The sequence below is a fragment of the Tursiops truncatus genome, chromosome 6 (genome assembly GCF_011762595.2).
Source record: "Tursiops truncatus isolate mTurTru1 chromosome 6, mTurTru1.mat.Y, whole genome shotgun sequence".
Taxonomy (NCBI): Eukaryota; Metazoa; Chordata; class Mammalia; order Artiodactyla; family Delphinidae; genus Tursiops; species Tursiops truncatus.
In genome coordinates, this window is record NC_047039.1 from 92,478,874 (window position 1) to 92,502,591 (window position 23,718).

The 23,718-nt window shown below is 45.1% G+C and overlaps 1 protein-coding gene across 23 annotated transcripts in view; it reads left to right on the top strand.

Annotated features, from left to right (window-relative positions):
* PALM2AKAP2 (PALM2 and AKAP2 fusion) overlaps positions 1-22,112 on the top strand; it is a 627,479-nt gene extending 605,367 nt beyond the window's left edge. For 22 of the 23 annotated variants that reach the window (XM_019946401.3, XM_073806364.1, XM_073806363.1 and 19 more), the window contains 2 exons: positions 7,136-7,314; positions 18,158-22,112. In XM_019946401.3, the coding sequence (XP_019801960.1) occupies positions 7,136-7,314; positions 18,158-18,256 (278 nt within the window). In that variant the 3' untranslated portion in view covers positions 18,257-22,112. The remainder of the gene's footprint in view (positions 1-7,135; positions 7,315-18,157) is intronic. The other variant, XM_073806377.1, reaches the window with a different exon arrangement.
* Positions 22,113-23,718: the final 1,606 nt, after the last annotated feature.

Genomic DNA, 23,718 nt, shown 5'->3' on the forward strand with positions numbered 1-23,718 from the left:
GTGGGTGATGGCTTTTTCCTTTCTTTTGAGAAATGTAGAAACAAAGGATCTTTGATTTTTAAGACGTCAGATGCCATGTGTATAGAATATAATAATCACCAAAATCCTAATGTTTGACCAAAATAATTTTCTTAACTTTGGGAATCCACCCTCTTGACTTTTTAGAAGTTACTCCTCTTCTTATAGAGGGAGGGTGTGGGCTGTCATGGATGGCAGCAGCTGTGTACTGAGGACATGCAGCCCTAGCTCTAGTTTCCCTTGGGTGGGAAGAATTGCGGGTTTTTCTCTCTGCCCCCATCAGCACAGGGAAATCCATCTTGTTTGGAGGATCCAGAAACGCAGTCAAGGCGTGGCTTTTTCTCTCTGGACAAGGCGTGGCTTAACTACTTAAAATAAACAAACAGGAAACACAAATTCATGTTTCCTAGTTTTTTCTTCCACTCATCATGGGAGACAGCATTTACTAATTTGGAGTGAAATTCTGCTTCCCCCACTCTTCTCCTTAGTCTGCCTGTGAGAGTCACCAGTGAATGTGACCAGTGCTTCTCTAAGGCCCCAGGAGGTGTCAGCTCAGTAGCTCCCCTGGGCCTGTGTGTGCTGCCTGGTGAGTCAGAAAGGCTTCCGGATCTGCCTGGCCCATGAAGGTTAAAGCCCCAGCTTTATCTGCTTTCATTAGCATGTGTGGTAATACTTAAAAGAAAAAAATTCTGGTTTGTTTTATAATTTAAAATTAATTCATGCTTATTGTAGAAAAAAACTTGGAAAGTAAAGAATAAAGATAAAAGGCAAAGTGATTCATAATCCTAACTACTCCCTGCCTAGTTTTTCTCATGCACACATGTGCCTGGAAGATAACATTGGGTCTACATGTGTATTAGTTTCATATTGCTGCTGTAACAAATCACCACAAATATAGTGGCTTAAAGCAACACAAATTTATTATCTTATAGTTTTTGAGGTCAGAAATCTGAAATGTGTCAGCTATGGACTGAATTGTGTCCCCTTCCAAATTCAGTATGTTGTTGAATGCCTAACCCCCAATGTGATGGTATTTGGAGATGAGGCCTTTGGGAGATAGTAAGGGTTAGATGAGGTCATGAGAGTGGGGCCCTCATGATGGGATTAGTGCCCTTATAAGAAAAGGCACCAGAGACCTCGTTCTCTCTCTGTGATGTGTGGACACAGCAGGAAGGTAGCCATCTGCATGATAGGAAGAAAGCTCTCGCCAGAACCTGACCATGCTGGTACCCATGCTGATCTGACACTTCCAGCCTCCAGAACTGTGAGAAAATAATTTCTGTTTTTTAAGCCACCCAATCCATGGTATTTTGTTATGACAGTTCAAACACACTAAAATAGTGTCCTTCTGTGCTAAAATCAAGATCTTGGCAGGGCTGTGTTTCTTCTGGAGGCTCTTGGGGAGAATCCATTTCCCTCCCTTTTCCAGTTCTAGAGGCCATCTACGTTCCTTGGCTTGTGGCCCCTTCCTCCATATCCAAAGCCAACAGTATAGTATCTTCAAATCTCTCTCTCTCTCTCTCTCTCTGACCCTCCTGCATCTCTTTTATGAGGACCCTTGTGATTACACCAAGCCCAACTGGATAATCTTGGATAGTGTTCCCATCTCACAGTCTTTAACTTAATCATACCCGCAAAGTCCTTTTGCCATGTAAGGTAAATATTCACAGGTTTGGGGGATTAGGGTTTGGACATCTTTGTGGAAGCCATTATTCTGCCAACCACAAGACTGTTCATCTTATCCTGACTAGGTTTTACCATGTGTCATGTGTGCACTTTTGTTTTCTTTTACACAGCTAATAAGTAGTGAGTTAGGATTTGAACCCAAGCAGTCCAACTCCGGAGCCTGCACTCCTAAACCCCTGCAGTATTTCTGCTTTTGTAACCTGCTTTTTCTCTTAATGTATTTTGAATATTTTCCCATGTCCGTAACTATTCCTCTAAATTTGAGAGACTAAAACATGACTTACAATGGCTAAATAATACTCCATCATCTGAATAAGCCACAACTAATTTAACCATTCTCTTATAGTCAGATGCCTTTGTTGTTTCCACATATGTAATTATAAGCAAACAAACGAACAATGGTGAAAGTTCTTGTACATAAGCTTTGTGCCCATACTTATTAGTTGAACTTGTGCCCATAAGTTAGTAGTTAGTGGTTAACTAGTATACACTAGAGAATAGTATTTTCCAAATTGTTTTCCTCAAGATATTAATAGGGATTCTATGAAATCAGGTTCTGTGGTTAAATAAATTTGAGAAACGCTGCACCCCCATTCCTAAACTAGAGATCCACAATCATATTAGCACTAAAACCTTAGAGAAGTCCCCTGGTAAGGAAATCTATCTCGTTTTATCGTTAAAGCTTTCTTTAGTCGAGTGTTTCTCAAACTTATTTGACCAATGACCTTTTGACCGTTTGCAGTGTTGAGTAGTATCCTTACAAAGCTAAGGTAATAGGATGTGATTTTAGAAATATGGCTTTGGAATCCTCCCAGCCAAGTGAAGCTGCTTATCCTCAAACATCTTTAAATGCTTAAGTCTAAAATGACTCTAGATGGAATAGTTTGGACAAAATCATATGTATGAAGTAAACTCGAGTATGTTTTCTGCCGTCCACTTTGAATTCCAGTCTAGCTTTCTTCTGTTGGTTCCTGTGTCAGTTAAGCTCATGTTGCCCCTGCTCCCTGCTGTGTAAATGTCAGGGACCAGGCCTTGGCCAAGACCCCCACAGGTCTGCCTTGAGGTCTGCGTGATGACACTTACTGTTCATGTTGTTTCTGGGATCCTTCAAGAGAGCTATTTTGTAGAGTGTTCAGCCCAGGTGAGAAACTAGATAGCAGGATGTTTATCATTGAAAATAGAGGCCACTTTCAGCTGCCGTCAGCTCTTCAGTCATTCACCAGGTGAATAGACTTATATGAGAACAAGTTTTGATGGGACAAGTGGGAATGGGACCTGGAGGTACTGGGGAAGTGCTGGATGCACCCAAAGATAACCATCATTGTTTGGGGATTCTAATGAGATTTGCCCTCAGGGCCAAGGAACTTCAAAGTGCTTTCCAAGGCCATAAAAGATGAGACAGACTTCCCAAGCTTCGCATCACATTTATGTCATGATCCCCATGGCCCGAACAGTGCTGGTGTCTGCAGTGTCTGTTACTGGTGGAAGAGCACGAGAAGTTTTTTCACCATCCTAATCAAAGAGAAAACTTGATTAGCCTGCAAGCTAGGTCCCTCTCCAGCTTTTTGATGGCCTGTGTGGTTCCTAAGATTGCGTGAGAATTCCAGTCATGGTTGGAACCGTGCTGGAGGCAGGGTGCTTGGAGATCACGGTAGAGAAGGCCAGCCAAGCCGACTTCCCCAGATGTCAACCAGCCCAGAAGTCCGGGGTTGGGGCTCCCTTTCTCTGGAGACCTGTGACAGCTTCTCCTGAGGCTCTGATGTGGCCTTGGTTATCTGAACTCTTCTGTTCTCTCCAGGACCTCTCAGCCACCTTCTCTTTGGAAGACACTGCTCCAGACCCGCTAAGCTGGTCTTTGGTTCCTGTTACTCATGTGACCTCTAGTGGCTGTAACCGGCAAAACTTGCTCCGGGGATGGGTTTCATTTTGCTGGCATACTAAGAAATGAGCAGGAAATGTCCACTTCTTTATAGTAACTTTTCACGCTCTTTACGATTCTCTTTCAGCACACATCCAATTATATAATTTAGCAACAGTCAACACAATTTGGGTTCCAGACCTGACTCTGATTGTTACTAACTAATGTAATTTGGATTGATGTTAAGCATCTGAGCCTCCATGGTCTAAATTGTTCAGAGATGTCATGACATTCACCCTGACTACATCCCAGGGTGGTTGTAAGGATCAAATGACATGAAGCCTATCAATGAAATGCCATATAAACGTGTTTGTTATTACTCCAGAGCCATCGCGTCTGTGGTTCTGTAGACCAAGATGGTTTTATTTCATGTGCTTTGGTGAAGGCGTTTAAACACTTTGCTCAGGTTCTGTATTGGGAATTCTGTCCCAATCCACAAGCATTTAATAAGTGGCTGCTCTGTATATTTCATAATGGACTTGCTGATTCATTCAACAGCCTGAACTCCTGCCTTGCGGGATTCAGCATTGACCAGGACAGACAAGGTCCTCCTCTAATGGAGTTTACATTCAGATGAGTTAGGGGGATTCATAGACCGATTGAAATGGTCCCTATCTTCAGGTGACTTTACAGCTTTATTGAGAAGAAAAGCTTAAACAACCCGATTGATACAGTCAGTATGTGAAAAAGGCTTTCCCAGAAGTATAAACAAAGTATTATGAGGCAGGGGTGGTATATGTGAAAGGGTGAAGTTAGAGGCACTGAATATGTACTATGCTTTCTAGAAGTTTAATGCTGGAGGGTTGGCTGGTGGGAGATGATTTGGACACTTGAGAGGTCAATTAGAAAGTGACCAACCTGGTCATGTGGTATCTATATCTAGTTTTAGAAGAGTTGTGAAACTTTTATGCAGAATTTCCCATGAAATTGCTCATTCTTACTCCATAGACATATTGTTCTTTGAGATTCCAAATAAATACTAACTAGACTCATTGGATGCTTGCCATTCTAAATATTAACTTTATAAATATTAATTTAGTTCTTGTACCAACCGTATGAGGTAGGTACTTCTATCAACATACCAATTTTACAGATTAGGAAACTGAGATAGAAAAACTTCAAAAAAAAGGCAAGTAACTTGCCCTAAGGGTATTTGGCTGCTAACTAATGAGCTCAAACCCAAGCAGGCTGGCTCTAGAACTGCATGCTCACCACTGGGCTGTATTGTTTCCTCAAAGCTTCATTTTAAAAGTCAATCAGGGACTTCCCTGGTGGTGCAGTGGTTAAGAATCCACCTGCCAATGTAGGGGACACAGGTTCGAGCCCTGGTCTGGGAAGATCCCACATTCCGCAGAGCAACTCAGCCTGTGCGCCACGACTACTGAGCCTGCGCTCTAGGGCCCCTGCTCCGCAACGAGAAGCCCAAGCACACCTCAGCGAAGAGTAACCCCCGCTCACCGCAACTAGAGAAAGCCCATGTGCAGCAATGAAGACCCAACGCAACCAATAAATAAATAAATAAATAAAAGTTAAAAATAAAATAAAAGTCAATCAGAATTTTTAGAGATACACACTACGTATTCAGGGGTAATATTGCCTGAGGTCTGAGATTGCTTTAAATATTTTAGTACAGGAGGGTGGGAGGAAGGCAGGCAGGCAGGACAGATGGAGCAAGGGTGGTAAAATCTTGATAAATGTTTAATATAGTTGATGGGTCCATAGGTGTCATGATAGCATTCCCCGATTTCCATAATAAAAAATAGAAACCGTTTCTAGAGAATTTGAAGATTGAAGACCTTAAAATATTTGTAACCTTACTGTTAATATCAAAAGACTTTTTATCGATGATCTGGGTAATTGAGGTCAAAGCAATGAGTTTCACTAAGTTCACTAATGTAATGGTGGGTGTCTGTGTATTAAATGGAGTGTCTGTGTATTAAAAACCACTTCCCCACCTAACTGCCAAATGTGCTGGCCATATATATGTATTTTTTAATCAATAAAGGTTGATCTTCTTGCCAAATGTATTTGGTAGAATAGCAAAATGTTTGAGTTAGAATGGACTTCCAAGACAACTTCTCCCCAAATTCTCATTTTCTAGCTAGGGAAGTTGAAACTTGGAGAACTTAAGTGATCAGCTCAAGATTAAAGGGGGAACATTACATGATTGTCTACAGCCAACCTCATGGCTGGTTCATGGAAGAGCAGAAATTAAAACTCGGGCTTCCTGAACTCCGGGGGGCTTCCCAACTCCCATCAAAGGACCTATGCCCAGTAAAGTCCTATAGCCACCCACACAGAGACATGGACCCCAGGCTTCACTTGTGATTCCAGCTCCATCAGGCAGTCTTGGGGGGAGTGAGGCAAAGAAAGATGAGCTGTCTTCATCTTGGGTCTGGAGGAGGTCAAATGGGTCTTTACCCTCCCCTGGTGGTTTCTGAACTTTTGTGCTTGAAATACCCATTTATTTTGTGTGTTTTCTCCACATTCCTTGTTCGCAGACCCTAGCTGTGTCTCCCATAAGGGGCATAGTTGGAAAAATCATGACTGTTGCACCTGAAGGTACTTCTCAGAGGTGCGTTTGGGGCTCTGGCAATATAACCCACTCCTTCATTGGCCAGAAGGCATTTCCCAAGAGGGTGGGATGCAGGCGGTCTTAGTGACAGTGCCTGGCATCACCGCACCACTGTGGATGACTGTGGACCCAATCTTCTCATGCTGAGAATACCTGTATGGCATCTCAAAAACTAAAACCTCACCTTTCCCAAGTCTGACGCACCCCTTTTCTACAACATTGAAGCTGCTGTTGTTGGCATTCATTCCTTAAGATCCGGGATCTCAAACCTAAGTGCTTTCAGGACCGTGGCAGGTAAGGTGAAGAATGAAGCTGGCCAGTGTAAGACTGGAGTGACCTGGGAAGAACAGCTTAGTTCTCGTTCAGAGGTTTTACAACATGTGTTGTCCATACAAAAAACCCAGGCTGGTCATCTGACCATTGGTGACCTCTGAAAGAGAAGAAAGAGGGAAGGGAACCAGGAGACCTGGATACCATCGCCAGCTCCTGGTGGCCCAGCACAGCCTTCCCTTTGTCGAGCCTAAGTTTTCCTTATCTGTAAGAAATGGGTCTTTAAGGTTCAAAGGCACCGCCACCTCTGACAGTCTGATTGTATGATCTGTGATAGAATACTTGTCCCCAAAACAACTGGAGGCAGCATCTGTCTGTCTGTCTGTCTGTTTGTCCGTCTGTCTGGCATATATCTGCAGAGTGCCTGAGAGCCCTCTTTGGTCTGACTGACTTTAAAACCGGTTTCCTTGAGGTCTTTGTTGGATGGGTTTGTGACATTAATCCTTAAGCACATTGTTCCCTGTAATAAAATGACCTGCACTTAACCATCATTCTGGTACCCTTCGGTATGTCAGAGGTTGCTTTTTTTGCCAGTGTTCTTCTCTTCTTTTCGAAAGCAGTCGTGACCAGACAAGCTTAGAAAGGGTGTTCTCTTCGTGTTGTTTCAGGGAAAATAGAGAAAGTCCAACCTCCTCCATCCCCCACACCTGAAGGTCCCAGCTTGCAGCCTGACTTAGCCCCCGAAGAGGCTGCCGGATCACAGCGGCCCAAGAATCTGATGCAGACCCTCATGGAAGACTATGAGACACACAAATCTAAAAGGCGCGAGAGAATGGATGATAGTAGTGTAAGTTTCTCCTCCTTTCCTCTTTCGCGTGTCCAAGGGTGAATTTCAGTACGGCGTACGGTACTCCGGTTCAGGCATGGATGTGTGTGCGGTTGTCTGGCCGGCACTGGGGTTCCGGCACCAGTTTTCAAACGTGTGGTTTAACATGCCTGCAGTTGGGTTGGGGGTTTTGCCTTGTTCTCAAAAACTTTGATCATGCAAAGAGTGGGTCTTTTGGCTGCCAAGTTCTAGTTTTGAGTCTACTGGTACGGCTAGTGCGTGAAGTGTGGGGTGTGTGTGTAGAAAGACACCGCGCAGGGGCAATGCGGGAGGAAGGACACGAGCTCCCTGAAATCACCCGCAGGCACCGGGGAGCTGATCTCAGCCATCGCTCGCCTGTTCTGTAGAGATGTTATTTCTCTAGAGAACTGTGACGATGCTATTCCTTCAGTGTCTGCTCTGGGCGATCCCTATAAATGGTACACAGTGCTCGGAAGACAGTATGTTTTGGGCTGTTACCAAGCCGGTGTGTACAGTCTGGCAGGAGAGAGGCACTTAAAATGACAGTTAAAAACCGCAGAGTTACCCTGCTACCCTCAACCCCGAGAACTTTGCACGTGACATTCCCACCAACCACAAAGGAAGTCGTCTACTCTGTGGTTTCTTTCTCCAGTAAGCGGCTTAAGAGCCAGTGCTGTCCACAGCCTGCACAGCCAGGAGCCTGGGGATCAGCCTCAGGGGTCCGTGCCAACCTCCTTGGAATCCATTAGCATTTATTGAGGTAACTACCTCCTCCCCCCAAATAGCTTGGTTCGGTTGAGGATACTCCCCAGTTGACCCAGGACAGTCCTGGTTTATGCCTGTTGTCCTGGAGTAATTATTAATAGCATCATCTCCTTTCCCTCTTAAAAGTGCCCCAGTTTGGATGCTAAATTATTTGGTCGCTTTACACTTGAATGCGATGGGGCGCACAGTAGGAATTCCGTGCTGATTCACTGCCTCTCGTATCCAAGCTGGCTGAGTTAAAGGTTTTCTGGAGTTGAAGCCAGATACTGAACACTTAGTGGTAAAGAAAGCAAGCAGACACACCTATGGCAGCTGAATGACCCGCTTGGTGTGTCTCAGTCTCCTCTCACTTGGGTTTGAGGCCTAAATTGCTTGGAATACTGGCCCAGCTCCTCTGTTGGGCTGGAATATTTCTGGGCTGTTCCCTGTATTGTACAGTGGGATGGGCCTGGCCCTTAATTGCTGCTGCCGAGGTTTCAGCTGCCGGGGCTTCTTCTCTGAGCCTGTAGGACCTTTTCTGTCCACGAAGTCACTTTATCTGGCTCTTCTTTTCAGCCCTTTTTTTTAGGTATTTTCTGGAGTCTGTGACCCCCTTGAAGCTTAGGGCTATAAGGGGCTTTTCTTCAATGATTCCACACCATACATCAGCAGCTTTGGTGGAAGTTAGCTGGGATGTGTAGATGGGGAAGAACCAATGGACCACTTGCCTGTGACCCAGCTGAGTGATTTGGAAGCACACTCTCTGTATCTCTTGTGCATGCCTTTTGTGTTGAAGTGCAGGTGTTAGGGGAAAACACCATACCCAGAAGTGAAGTTACTCATTTCAGAGGCAGAGGCTGACCCACTAACACTCAGGCAGCCACCTGGTGAATGTCAACCAGGTTGGATTTTCCCTTTCATGAAGGAAGCTGCTTAGAATCAGCCCTTTTTTTTTTTTTTTTTTTTTTTTGCGGTACGCAGACCTCTCACTGTTGTGGCCTTTCCCGTTGCGGAGCACAGGCTCCAGACGCGCAGGCTCAGCGGCCATGGCTCACGGGCCCAGCCGCTCCGCGGCATGTGGGATCCTCCCGGACCAGGGCACGAACCTGTGTCCTCTGCATCAGCAGGTGGACTCTCAACCACTGCGCCACCAGGGAAGCCCTAGAATCAGCCTTTTAACATACTGATTGCCCTTCACTTACACAGTGAAGTGATAGCCTCCTGTCTCTATTTTTCTCAAGTAAATTAACATTTCGGGTAAGAAAGAAACCTGCTAACTAATCAAGCTGTTACTATCCCCAGATCTCAAATTCAAGGCCAAGTGTTTTGCACTGTTGTTGATATTACAAGAGAACCAAGTTTGTTGCTGTTGAAAATTCTTAGGAACAGAAAAAATAATCTATCCAACCCACTATATCCTCTTTTAAGAGACCCAAATCTGGAAAAAACACCCCCCCCAAAAAAAAAACATACTTCAATTGCTTCTAAAGCAAATATATGCTCATCAGTGAGACTTCATTTCAGAGCCGCCTGTTAACCTGTCTTAGTTCTTTTGATTCAGGGGATCTTTCTGTTGTGTCGTCATCCATCACTGGAGAATATGTTGAAGTTCATCTCTTTTCCTACTTGATCTGTGGCCCCTTCTTTAATGGTCTCTCATACCAGAAGGATAGTCATAGGGGGCAGCTGGATGGCTTGAAGCTTGAGTTGTGTTGTAACTGGCTTCCCTGCTCCAGAGGTTGGTAGTTCCGCTCTCCTGGCTTCGTCTGCATACACTGTCCCCAGGGCAAGCTGTGGCTTCTTCGATCCTCCACCCGCTATGAACCTCACTTGGCTCACCTGGGTCCAGTGTCACCCGGCACTCCCACCTGCCAATATTCCTTCCAAAAAGTCAGTTGGCAGCATTTATGAGTCCCTCACGCGTGAGCAGGACCTAACCACGTGTTCACGCATAGGAAGCAGCAGGCTCTTTCTGAATTGAATGAGAAGCATTCTCATCTGCTGTACTTCCCAAGGAGAAGGTAGACTTAAAAACAAAGTGGGGTAATTGGGATGTATGCATAGTGATACGCTGGGTACAATGATGTCAGTGAGCGTGAAGGAGAGAAAGAGAAAGAGAGGGAAGGCAAATGAAGCTGTGCCCGCGTTTCCATGAGTAGCTTTCACCAACCTACCTGGGGAAAAAGACCTCATCCTCACCAGCAGAACAGGTACACATCCCTCCGCCCCAGAACAGCGACGGTGTCTGGAGTCCTGTCCCCAGTTCAGGACCCTTCCACTCTCCCATTTGATAAAATATCACCTGCAGGACAGGAGGGAGGCCTCTGGCTCACGGGATCCCTGCCAGGGGATGGGGTGGGGACAACCGTGCAGTATTTAGTGGTCTTTTTCATGTTCTTAGCTGGCCTCTCTCCTGCTGGAAGCCCAGTGAGGGCTCAGAGAATGATGGAAGATGGAACATTAAATCATGAATCTCTCTCTGGGAATGTCTGCCCAGGAGTCACTATAGTAGTCGTATGAAGTCACCTGTCGTATGAAGTCACCTGTGGATGTTTCGCTTCCTTTTGCAGTTGGTGACAAAGTCAATGACAAGGAACCAGAAAAAGCCGCTTTTCTGAAAAGGTTGCCCCCAAACGGCCATCCTCGTTCCCAGCTCAGGCCTTGAGATAACCCTTGAGTAGCGACAGTCTTCATCCGCCGGGGCTGGCTTCCTTGTTCTGCATGGGGTGGTCCCTGATGAGTGTCTCCATGCTCAAGGCTGAGCCAGGCTCCACCTCTTAAGGGACCCCTTGGCTAACCTGGGGGTAGGAGGATTGCTAACCTCCACCAACACGCCTTACCCTGGGCTGTTTCCCAGCCTATACAGGGCCTTTGTGAGAATTAGCAAGAGGCACCCTTTTTCAAAACTCTGTGTGGATGCAGTCCTGCACCAGCTACACGGTTGGTGAGGGGAGTCGGGGGTCTGAGCTTCAACCCCATCCATCCCCCCAGCCTGGTGTTTTTGTGCAACACACACGCTGCCCACCCAGATGCAACCGTCCTGCTCTCAGTGGAGGTTTCTTTTATCTGGAAACGTTATCTTAAGTGGAAATGTCCCCTTATCTGGGCCTGATGCCGTCTCTGGTCAGTCATGCAACTTATAATGGCCTGATGAATCATAGTTTCCTGTAGGGTTTCTTGGTACCTTGCAAAGGAAGGATACTGAGGCAACACTGTTTTTCTGGCCAGTTTTCCCCCGCAGTCTGACCTGAGCCTCAGAAGACAATGAGTTCTTGAGTCAGGGGTGCTCTTGAACTTGTTTGGTAGATTTGCTTTCCCTTTCTCAGTTGAGGGGGTGCTGGGCTGAGTCCAGATTACAGCCTCCTGGACATTGAGCCCCATCCTTCCTCCTAGCACACAGTCTAGGTGGGTTTTTCCTGTGTTCTCTTTCTTCCTCTTTTGCCCCCAGAATAGTTACTGAGAGGGCTTTCAGCCTTCCCTGCCTGTCTTGGAATAAAAGAAGACCTCTTTGATTCCTGGGTTAAGTCCAAGCTGGGGGCTGGCAGTCACTGCTTTTCCAAGAATTCCTGGCACACACTTCCTTCTAGACCAGGATACCCTTTGGGAGTTCTAGCCAAACTCTCACTGGGTGGATGGAGGAAGGCCGTCTGGCTCCAGTGCCCACCCCCGCCACCGCAGGCTGTATGGGAAGCTCAGCAACATCAGTGATGTTTTGTGCCCCCAGCTCTCTCGGGTTCTCACACATGCCCTGGGAAGGCGCAAAGGAGACGAGCACTCCACATTGATCAGCCCCCGGTCATCAGTCTGATCATTACAGAGCTGTGATTTTTTTTTTTTTTTTTTTTTTGCGGTACGCGGGCCTCTCACTGCTGTGGCCTCTCCCGTTGCGGAGCACAGGCTCCGGACGCGCAGGCTCAGCGGCCATGGCTCACGGGCCCAGCCGCCCCACAGCATGTGGGATCTTCCCGGACCGGGGCATGAACCCATGTCCCCTGCATCGGCAGGCGGACTCTCAACCACTGCGCCACCAGGGAAGCCCCAGAGCTGTGATTTTTAAGTGCAATACCTAAGAAGCAGTCAGTGATCACAGACATACGATCCCTCCTATCCAGTCCAATGGGCTCTTTGGCATGGTCACCATGCCAGAAACCAATCAGTGCCTCTAAGGTCGTGAGTGTACATGCAAGGTCATGACCACTATTCTGGAGAAGGCTGTCCAGAATCAGTCCTTCTAACTCATTACCCACAGCCGGGACATTTTTTCTCTGAGCTTTTCTTGTAGTGACTTTTAGTTTCCTTTATAGGAACTAAAGGATCATTTTAGTTCCTACTTAATCACTCCACTTTCAGGAACTTATTTAGGACCCGCGAGGTCGTGATGAGGGAGGCTGCTTGGTCTCCCTTCGCAGTGCCATCCTTAGAGCAGCTCCAGAGAATCTGCCTCTGCAAACCGCGCATTCAGACCATCCCTGTCTGTGGTTAGGGTCTTCTTTTCACGGGACAACAGACTACAAGACTACTTTGGGGTTCAGAGACACCTACAGGTAGGGGAAGGGCTGTTTGTCCACAGATGGCAGTAGATTCTAACAAATCCAAAATGCCCTTAAGGATCTTGCTGGCGGGCAGCTGGTTGCGTACAACCCAGGGGGGAAAGAATCTTGTTAATTCAAAGCACAGAAGATGGAAGCGACAAATCTTGAATTAACGAAGCATGGCTTATCTGATATTTTTATGGAGGAATAATAGGGTATCTACTTGCTGCAAAAGATACAGACTTTTAAATAAACGAATATCAGATGAAGCAAGTCTTGGTGTGGGTGTGTCCTGGTCTCCTGATGTTACCTCCCCTCTTGTGTCCCCTCCCCCCTCACCGGCGTGGTGCCAGTTCCCAGCTGGGGGGCGTTTTGTGAGTGTGTCTCTGCCATGTACTAACCCTGGTTTTTCCCTCTCTGCCAGTACACCTCTAAGTTACTGTCTTGCAAGGTGACTTCCGAGGTACTTTTCCACTTGTTTGTCTTGGTCTTCTTGCATGCCTGACCCAGGTGCATGCTGTCGTGGTTTGCCATTTCCTCATGGGGTTTTCTCCCTGCCTTTTCTGAATGGGGTGATTGCCTTGAAATGTTAGTGTCCATGCAACAGTGGTACACGCGGCTGTGCTTTGCTGTGCTGTGCTCTGGGTTGGAGAAGATTCTGTCTTGCTCATGGATCTGGAAGATGTTTGCACTAGAGGGTACGACCAATGGGCTGTTTGGATTTTTGTTTGTTTGTTTCTTCAGGCACTGACAGCAAATCTACTCTGGTCTGGTTAGAAAACCGTGCAGCTCAAGAGGACTGGGCTGTCGGTTGGGATCAGTCCTTTGTTTACCTTAACACAAACCCAGAGAGCTCCATGCCATCACTTTAGGATAACTTATTCCTACTGCGAACCAACGCAGCCCCCCCTCTCCCCCCCACCTCCATCTTTAAACCTGTACTTTTGGTTTGGAAGCTTTTTTAAGCATTGAATTTCCCCCAAGCTGCCTCCTTTCCCCTACAACTTCCCTTTACACAGATTTCACAAACCTGTGCTATGAAAAAGCACAATATTTTAATTTTTTCCACATATATATTGACTTATTTATATGCTATGAGAAAGCATACTGGCTTTTATATTTTTTATTTCTAGAGCATTGTATTTTTATTTTAAAAGAATTATTGTAAATATACAGAATTGTAGAGAATCATTTATTCATTAACCTGGTTGACAATTTATTGAGATCCTACTACACATCAGGCACTTTCTGGGTTCTGAGAAGACAGCAGTCACCTGAACGATGTCCCTGATGCCATGGAGCTGCATGCCAATGTGTCAAGGATATGGCAAAGTAAAATAATAAAGCCCCCTAGCCAGCTTTGTGCATTCTTATCATTTCATAATATTTGCTTAATATTTTAAAAAGAAATTAATATTGCAAATACCATTCAAGCCCTCTTGTTACCTCTCCCAGCTCCCATTTCTTTCCCTCTTGAGAGGGAATTTTTCTGGAGTTTGGTGTTGATTGTTTCCATGCATGTTTTTATCCTTGTACTACGTATGTCTATGTACATAAATTATATCTAATGGTTTTGCATGTTTTCGAACTTTCTATAAATAGATCATATTGTAGTATCCTGTACTCTTTATCCTGTCTGCATCATTTTTAGATGTGTCCATGTTGATACTTATGGCTCTAGTTCACTCATTATAATTGCCGTATATAGTATTCCATTGAATGAATACATATCTGTTTATTCATTCTTCTAGTGATGGAAATGTAGGTTGTACCTTTTCTTTGCCATTACAAACAGTGAGTCAATGAATGTTATTTTACGCAGCTCTTTGTGCGACCTATGGAAGAAAGTCTGTAAATATATCTAGGGGTAAAAGTACTGGTTATAGGGCTTACCCGTCCTCCCGTTCACCACCTATTGCAAACTACTCTTCAGACTGGCTGTGCTCACCTATAGCACAATGTATATTTCACGTCTCCATATTTAGCAAAATAATTATGGTTCACTGTAGACGTGAGCTGATGCTCATCAGTAGGTTCTTTTCACAAACTGTAAAGTGAATATTGAAAATATCATTACATGGACCTTCTTCAGTGTCTAATTGTGGGTCTCAGGGAGGAAATGCTGGTTTAAGAATTAGACCCTAGGAGCCCACATCCCCTTGGAGTCAACGTAAGATTGATGAAAATCTGGTCAAATACATCCAAGGAAGATAAGACTGGGCCCTGTCTGCCTTCAGTGGAAGATACGAGGGATAAAATATTAATATAAATGTTATTTAACGTATCTGTCTCTTGTTTTATATCCCAGAATAAAATTATCTAGGTTGATTGCTGCTCAAACTGAAGTGATTCACTTGAATTCCCTAAGCACTGGAGAGAAAAATTAATACTAGAGAATTGATTTTCTTTTTCTCCCAGCAGACCTAAATCTGATTTAATTTGTGAAAACGATAAAACCTTAAATCAGGTCTTTGTATTATTATTATTTTTTATGTTTTTCTCTCTCCATTCCTGTGGAGTGTATTTATTGCCCTTTCTGATGCTTCTTCCTCCATACGCCCCCCCAGCCACTGAGCAGCCGTGGAACATGCCGGCCCAGAGCATCGACTCTGCACCCAGAGCTCTGGGCTCACATGTTAGCTCTTCCTCCTACTAACTGACGTTAGATTATTTTAAACCTCTCTGTGCTTCAGCTTCTTCATATGTGAAATTCATAGTGTGAATCCCATAGAACAGAGGCGAGGATTAAAACCCGTAGCTGGTTCATGGTACCTGTGATGTAAGTGTTTACCAGAGCCCCAGAGGCAAGTGCTTTTTTTAACCCAGAAAGGAGAGGAATGGACTTTAGGAAATAAAGTTAATATGTAGAAATCTAGAAGAAAAGTTCTAGATTTGCTAGAGCTTTATTCACACACACACACACACACTCACTCACACACACAGTACTCTGAATTGTGGAATAAATGCTCATTCACATACCTTCCCCAAGGGCTTGGCTTTTTTTTTTTGCGGTACGCAGGCCTCTCACTGTTGTGGCCTCTCCGGTTGTGGAGCACAGGCTCCGGACGCGCAGGCTCAGCGGCCATGGCTGACGGGCCCAGCCGCTCTGCGGCATGTGGGATCCTCCCGGACCGGGGCACGAACCCGTGTCCCCTGCATCTGCAGGCGGACTCTCAACCACTGCGCCACCAGGGAAGCCCAGGGCTTGGCTTTTTGAATCTTCAAAAGGCCTGTTGGAGGAGGGAAGAGACTGTTCTATCCTGCACATGAAGCCCTGTGCCCGACACTTGGTAGGAACCCAATAAATAGCTGTAAGATGGATGGATAGATGGATTGAAATGAGTTCCCAAAGAACAGAGTAAATTAAAAATTTCAAGATGATTGAGAATTAAAATAGGGCCCAAATACAAGACAAGGGACATCTGAAATTGACAGGGACTATTTTTTTCAGAACCTTAGATTTATTTTTGGCTCTTATGTAAACCTTTCAGTTTGTATGTACAGTCTGCAAGGCAAGCATATGACTGTTTTACACAATGTAGAGCTCCTTGTCGAAACGTCTTATGTTTGAATACCACGTGATTGCTTATAAAGCCCTTTCACATGATGAGAGAAATACGTAGTTATTGTTTAAGAATTTGCTATGCCCTGGAAACTTTGGTAAATTCTTTGCCTCATTTATTTGCCTCATTTATTCCTCAGACCACCTCGGTACTATGGTTTTTATTATTCTCTTTTTACATATAAGGAAACTGAGGCACAGGGTAATAAACTTTCCCAAGGTCACATAGTTACTAGGATTTAAACTTAGACCTGCGTGGACTTCAGAGGCTGCATTGCTTCCTGAGAGAGCCTGTGAGATAGGGCAGGTGTTGTGTCCATTTTACAGATAAAGGAAGTTGAGACTCAAGATGCCATGAACGACAGGCACAGAGCTGGAAACAAAGCTCAGGACTTGCAATTCCAGTTCCTCACTGCCTTCCAGTACCATGTTACCAGGCCTTGACTAGAAGAGTCTACTGTTTAACTCTACCAGACTTGGAAACATGCTTTCCTCCTACTGATTTGTTATTCTTAGGTGTTGACTAGGTGACCATGATATGTTTACACACCAACACTTCAGGGCATGGCTTACGTGCTTCCTGGTGAACATTCCTTCAGGAGACATGATTGAGTTGTGTCCTATACATCCGGTCAAAGCCGTCCCTGCTAGGAGGACTGGGGAAGCCTTCCTGGAGGAAAGACACTGCTGCTCTGGGAAGTCCATGCATTTGTCAGAGGTGTAGAGAAGCAAGTTGAGATGCCCGCTCCCTGCCCAGACCTTTAATCTGACCAGAATTTGCTTACGTCTGGGCTCCCATCACTGCCGGTAAACCTGCCTGTCCTTGCTTCTCTGGAGTTGCCAGCATCTCTGTCCCTTGCCAGAATGATTGTTCTCAGAATAAGCAAAGACTTCATCGCCTGTTGGTTGGATAACCAACTAGTGTTGGCTCTGCTAGACTTTAAATTCAGAAACTGCACATCCTAAGCTAATGCCACAGTCATTGAACTGGTTGGCATGCAGGGGCTTGCTTTCGGTGCAGTGTCATGAAATTGAGCCGTTTCTCCTGCGTTGGCAACCTAAATGTTATTCATCTGGATGTCATCTGGACCAAACTCAAGCTGGAGCAGACTGGCGAAGGATCCCCCCTGGGGTCCACAGACTCTTCTGGGGAGCCGGAGGGAGGGTGGCCTCACCCCGATGGTGGTGAGCCTATTTGTCCTTGATGTTGTCACCTTTCACTTCCTTTACCAGCACCTGTGGCCCTGAAGTTACATCAAAATGCTCAGATTCCATGTTTTAGTGGCCTGAGAAGCTCTTTTTCTTTTCACTCAATTCCTCTTTCAAGCGTAATTATACCAAAGTAGATTTTTGTGGTATAAATATGATCACAGCTTATGTAGGTCCACAAAGCTTGGTGGAATGAATTCACACTGGTTCAGTTGTTTGGAATTACTTTCCCGTCTGCTTGTTTATGAAGAGACCAAGACTGTCCATAGCTGTGCTGTCCAGTATGGTAGTCACTATTTCCATGAGGCTATTGAAATGAAAATTAGTTAAAATCAGATATTTAGTTTCTCAGCCACACTAGCCATATTTCAAATGCTCAGTAGCCACGTGTGGCTCACGGCTGCCATATTGGATAGCGCAGATACAGATCACTGCCACCAGACTGCACTGATCTATAGCATGTAGCAATCCACTTCGTTATCTAAAAACTTGATGCAGAGTCAGGTCTAGTTCAACGAAACTTGCAGAACATTTCAGGAAAATTCAGTCTCTCTATACTGAAAATGATGGGTCAAAAGTGAACTTTGGCTCTGAGGTGAATGCTACCCAGAACCTCCCACCCCGCCACCTTTACTTTCACGTCTCTCCTACCTCCCAGCTATACCAGACGCTTTACCACTTTCCCCCTCATTAGATGCTGTTGAGAGAGGGAAAGGAGGAAGGAAACAGAGAAGTTGGTTTGTGTTCATAATGAACAATCATGAACTCTGCGTAATTTTTTTCCCTCTCTCTTCAGGTCCTTGAGGCCACACGGGTTAATCGAAGAAAGAGCGCATTGGCCTTGCGCTGGGAGGCGGGGATCTATGCCAACCAAGAGGAAGAGGACAATGAATAGTCAACATCCTTCCACCCAGGAAGCTTCTTTGGTGCTTGGGTTCCCAAGAAACCAAGAAATCAACACATCAAAGCATTTTAATAGAATATTTATTAAAGTGCAAACAAACTCGGCAATCCTTATGCAGACCAGAAGAAGTTGCAATGTACAATGATGAAAAATCAAGTGAAAAAAGCAGTCCACCCATCAAACACGAACTCCCGGGAGTCAGAAGAGAAAGGATTTTTTTTTTTGTAACTCAAAGAATCCCCTGGGTTTTGACCACAGTTGATCCAAAAGGACAAAGAAGTTACAAGCAAATTGACATGGTTGCTACAGGCAGAACCAAGACTAGCCTCTCTGGGTGATGAGGAAAACATTGGTAATGTGGCCATTTGGAGAAGCCACAGAGCTGATGCCATCCACCCAGCAGAGGATATTTCCCTGTGCCTGCACTGGTTTCCACCCATCATAGCATCAGAGGTGTTGGACTAACCCCATTTACTCCAGCAGCTATAAAGTAATGCTTCTCTCTCTATTTGCCCAGAAGAGGCAACTATGGTTCCATGTCTATTCCGTTTAATTGTTTTGAATTGGGAGCAATTAAGGATCGCAGTCCAAATTTTGAAGACAAGATTTCTTCATGTTGCAAACACAACCTGTTCTGCATTAGGAGGTTTAGGAAGGGGGGGAGAAAGCCAAACCAAATGGATTATTTTAGCTTTAGGATCTTGTCTGCTTATGATATTGACTGAGCTGCAGTTTATGAGAACACGTTTTCACAATTCTGTTTCTTTATATGAAAACTATATTTAGTGGGCAACAACTATTTTTATGATGGGATGGGGGAATATATCCATGTATAAAACCTATACACATTGAACAGCTTGGTTCAAGAGGGGAGGGGTATTTTTAGAGTGGTAATAATTGAAAAAAGGGCGAACTCTGCCTTAGAGAGGTAGACGATGAGAAATAAAGAGGTGTTTATAACTATATTTTATATGTAAAGTGGACCTTCAGGGGAGTAGGAAGAATGATACGTTGGATCAATCAGAAAGAGACAGTAAAGAAAGCTCACGAAAGGTAGACAGAGAAGAAGGGAGGGGGAAAGAGTGGGCAGGTAAGGAAGTTAGAGAGATTATTTTTTCTGAGCAACCAGTATTTTTCAGGATGATACAGAGAAAAATATAGAATAGAAACTTAAGTGCAGGCTTAGGTTCAGCTACAAATCCTAAAGGTGGTGTGCGTGCGTGCGTGTGTGTGTGTGTGTGTGTGTACACATGCCTTTGTGTGTGTGTGCAAAGCGCATGTGTGCTCATGAGTAAGGGTGTATGTGTGTGTGTGTGAGGATTAAAATTCCAGGATGATCATGGGACAAGGGTGTTCACTTATTTCCTCCAAAGCTGTTTGCCAGCGTCAGGAGTGAGTGAGAATTTCTTTTTTATGAAAAGGATATAGAGGCTCCGAGCTGATGCAGTATTTGTAATATTAAGTTGACCTAACATGGTATTTGCATGGGTCACAATGGCAAAGTTTTGAGCAGTTTTGTAATTTGACATTTAGGAAAGTACCATATTTATTCTCATGCTTTGTATCCATGCTTAGTATACGCTAAAGGACACCAGCTTTACTCTTTCTGTCATTTAAAGCAATATGATAAGGGTATTCAATCATTGAATGCCCTCAATTTCTGGATGAGAAATTTTTCAGTTCTGGCCATGGGAAAAAAACTGACCAGCCTTCTTTTTTTCCGTCCCCTTTGTTTTAAAACTGTGGTTTTTAAAAAAGCAATAAGTAAGTCAGACCTCACTAAAATGCATTTTTGTTTTTATGTCTTTATGTCATAAGCACTAATGTGTTGTCCTGACAAGTAGCAGTCCCACCAAATTTGTACGTAGATTCATAAACGTTATCTTCTTTTATTAGACTAGTGTCAACGTTAGGGGAAAGTTTATTCATACTCGAGTGGTGGACACACAGTAAAACATGGAACTCTGATAACTTACAAGGATCCTTTGGAACGGCCAAGGGAACTTGCAATTTGAAGCCAAATTCTACAGATGGATAATTGGCGTCATCTTTATATGGTTCATGCTCCTGAACATTCTGAACGAATAGTCAACAGAATGTGCTAGACGCTGGGGATAGGAAACAAGTAAGATCCCTGCTGTTAGGGATTTATTTTCAGGTGGGAGAGGCTGGCATGGAGACAGACATTCCCAGGAAAATGAGCTGAGGAGTCCTGACAGGTGAAATGGGGGCACCCGGGAAAGAAGGAGGCTTTGTCTGAGGATTTCCAGCGTTCCCAAGACAGGCACGGGAAGGAAAACAGTTGGAGCAGCAGCGTCGTGTGGCCCAGGGATGCAGGAGCTGCTAGGATGCCTGGAGAACAGAATGGTTCTGTGGGCTGCACAAAAAGTGAAACATGCTTCATGATTTCTGGACTAACTCTGGATCTGGTAGTGACCATAGACTTGATACAGATGAACTCCCCATCTTTTGCAAGAGGAAACAGTGCTCAGGACTTCCCTGAAGTTTTTGGTTCTGTTTTGAAGAAAACTGTGTACCCACCTTAAAACTACATTTGAGAAGAGAACGGGCAGCTGAAAAGAAAGCTTAGGAGGCCACACAATTCCTGGAATCGCTTTAGAGGCAGATGAGTTGGTCTTTGACTGCAGTTGATTGACCCAGACACACTTATTATGTAGAGTTACAGAGCCGGGATCCTTTGGTTCGCACTTTGGATAGGCAACAAATGCAGCGTTTCCGTGACTCTCTCACAGTCACAAAACCGTTTAACTGTGGCCCCTACATCTCCATCCTTGCTTGTTCCCTTCTGCTGCTTTCTGATGACTGCTGTCCATTTCCTTGTTCCACTCACGTATCATCCTGTTAAAATGTAAATCAAAGTTCCCTTAGCAGAGCCAGATTTTCTCTGTGCTCTTGAGTTTTTTACTCGTTTAAGAAACATTGGGCATGGCTTTGTACATAGCGCTGTGCTAGGCTCTGGGATCCCAAATGAACCCCTTTAACTTTGTGAAGATGCAGCAGACCCCTGGCGGAACGTCATCCGTGCCTAATCCGTCGAGAAGAAGAGGCTTGTCCAAAACCTGGCCTCCGATGCTCATCCCTGCCCCCAGATAGCACACAAGCTTGTTAATCTCAGCTCGAACAGTCGTTTAGATTCTGTAGATGTTAAAAGCTTTCCTGAAAGTATTCCATTCCGCAGTGTTGATAGATGTTCACTTTCCTCTGGAACTGATGACTGACATTCCTTGGCTTTCTCATCCAGAAATTATGGAAACAGGGTCTGTCAGTGGCAGGAGGCTGGGCTGTGTCCTACGTGCATGACACATGCAGTTTCCTTGCCTCTTTACACCCATGCATGCTGCCCGCCCTAGACAGTGACATATAAGCAGTATATAGATCAGTGCCCACATATATATACAACACACACACACACACAAGGCATAACAAGGAACACTAAGACAGTGTTGACTCGTCTCAGAAGACAAATAATTAAACATTTTTTCCAACTAAAGAATGGATGTAATTAAACTATGTATTGAAAAAAATAGCCTAAGTGTTTAGAGATGGTGACTATATCCAGTTGTAGTAACAGAACCAATTTCCTGAATTTTAAGCATTCAGTGAGTGAGCTGCCAATTTTGATTTTGTGTTCCTCTTTACCCAAATGACTTTTTTTTTTTCTTTTTTGGAGGAGGGGGCACAAAGCAGCAATACTGTGTTTGAAAATGATACTCTCTGTATCTGGCTCTCCTGTGTATGTTAACCACTTCAATGTTACTATCCTGCTTCGGTTTTATAGTGATTGTGAGGCATTCAATGCAAGTATACAATTATTTTCTCATTAAAATCCAGTGTGTGTTGTGCTTTTATAAACGAGGGCCACTTGTTTGACTGTCGGGGGAGGTTGGAGGACCGAGCAGCCCGAGGGTAGCATGCCAGCGCTCTCGCCTCTAATTCCATGGGGCCACATCTGCTCCTTGCATATTTGGAACCAAGAAAGCAGTACTAGCTGGCGGGGCAGACTTGACAGGCTGTTCCCAGTGCCTCCTTTGGCCATGTTGTCTCCAGCTGCCGTGGCTAGACCTGGAAACTCTGACAGGACCCACAGAAATGATACACATGCCTCTTGAGGTAGGTAGACTCCAAGCTCAAAGAGATGGTGGGGCAAACGGTAGGACAAACAGTAAAGGTCAAGCTTTGCACGTGGCTCTTAGGCTCTAATTTTTATTATTCATTCCATTCCCAGCACCTGTATTTGGCTCTCCTCTGAGGAATAGAGAATTTCGGACTTCACAGAGCATCTGAGACCACAGGTGAATCAGAAAGCTTCCTCCCCCCAACCCCGCAGTCTCCAGCCGCTCCATCCCGGAGCTAACTTGCACCCAGACCTTCAGTCTCCTGCCCTTCCTTACCACCCGCTGGCCCATCTCTCTTCCTAGGGTTTCCTTTCCAGCTGCCTCTTTCTCTGTCTCTCCCCACTTACAGGACTTCTTCCAATCTTCCCTCGCCCCAAACCTCCCAGGCTTCCCAACTGTATTCTCCTGTTCTTCCGTGTGGCATCATCTTGCAGTCTCTCTCTGGTGAGAGTTCTGAATTTTGATGGGAAGGGGTTAGGTTGGGTGACAGGCCCCTTTGAAAACTGGATCAAACTCTAACAATAACGGGTAACACTTATGAAGCACTGAGAATGTGACAGGCACTTGCCGTGATTTCCACAAATGTAATCTATTTCTTACGACTCCATGGGATGTACTCTTCTGGTTTTTTGGGGGGGTTGGGATATTTTTGTCTGCACCACGTGGCTTGCGGGACCTTAGTCCAGCAACCAGGGATGGAACCCGGGACTTTGGCAGTGAGAGCGCTGAGTCCTAACCGCTGGACTGCCGGGGAATTCCCTGGGGTGTACTATGTTGATTTCCATTTGACATGTCAGGGAACGGTTGCCATGGGGCTGGTAAACAGTAGCGCTTGAAGTTGAACCTGGGCACTCTGATTCAACTGTTACTCTTACCCACTCTTCCTGTAAAAATGCACATCGGCAACTTCACATACAAGGTCCAGTAGATCTGATGATGTGTGTGGGCCTGGGTGACCTCCTCCCACTATGCTCTCCAGGACGAGGGGCTCTCATGGACCGAGGCTGAGGTCGTGACAGGGGCTCAGATCTTGGGGGAGAGCTGGGTTTTGGTGGCAGCAGCAAAGAAGTGTCTTTATTTGAACGAACTCCCTCTGGGCTCTTTCCTTTGGGATCAGTTCTCCCAGGAGATGGTGGGAGAAGATGACCGAGGCATCCCTGTTGCCAAAAAGGAACCAGAAGCGACTGCAAATGGGGTGATGAAAATGTGCTAAAATTGAATTATGATGACAGTTGCACAACTTTACATTTACTGAAAATCACTGAATTGTACACTTGGAAATGAGTACATTTTCTGGTATGTAAATCACACCACAAT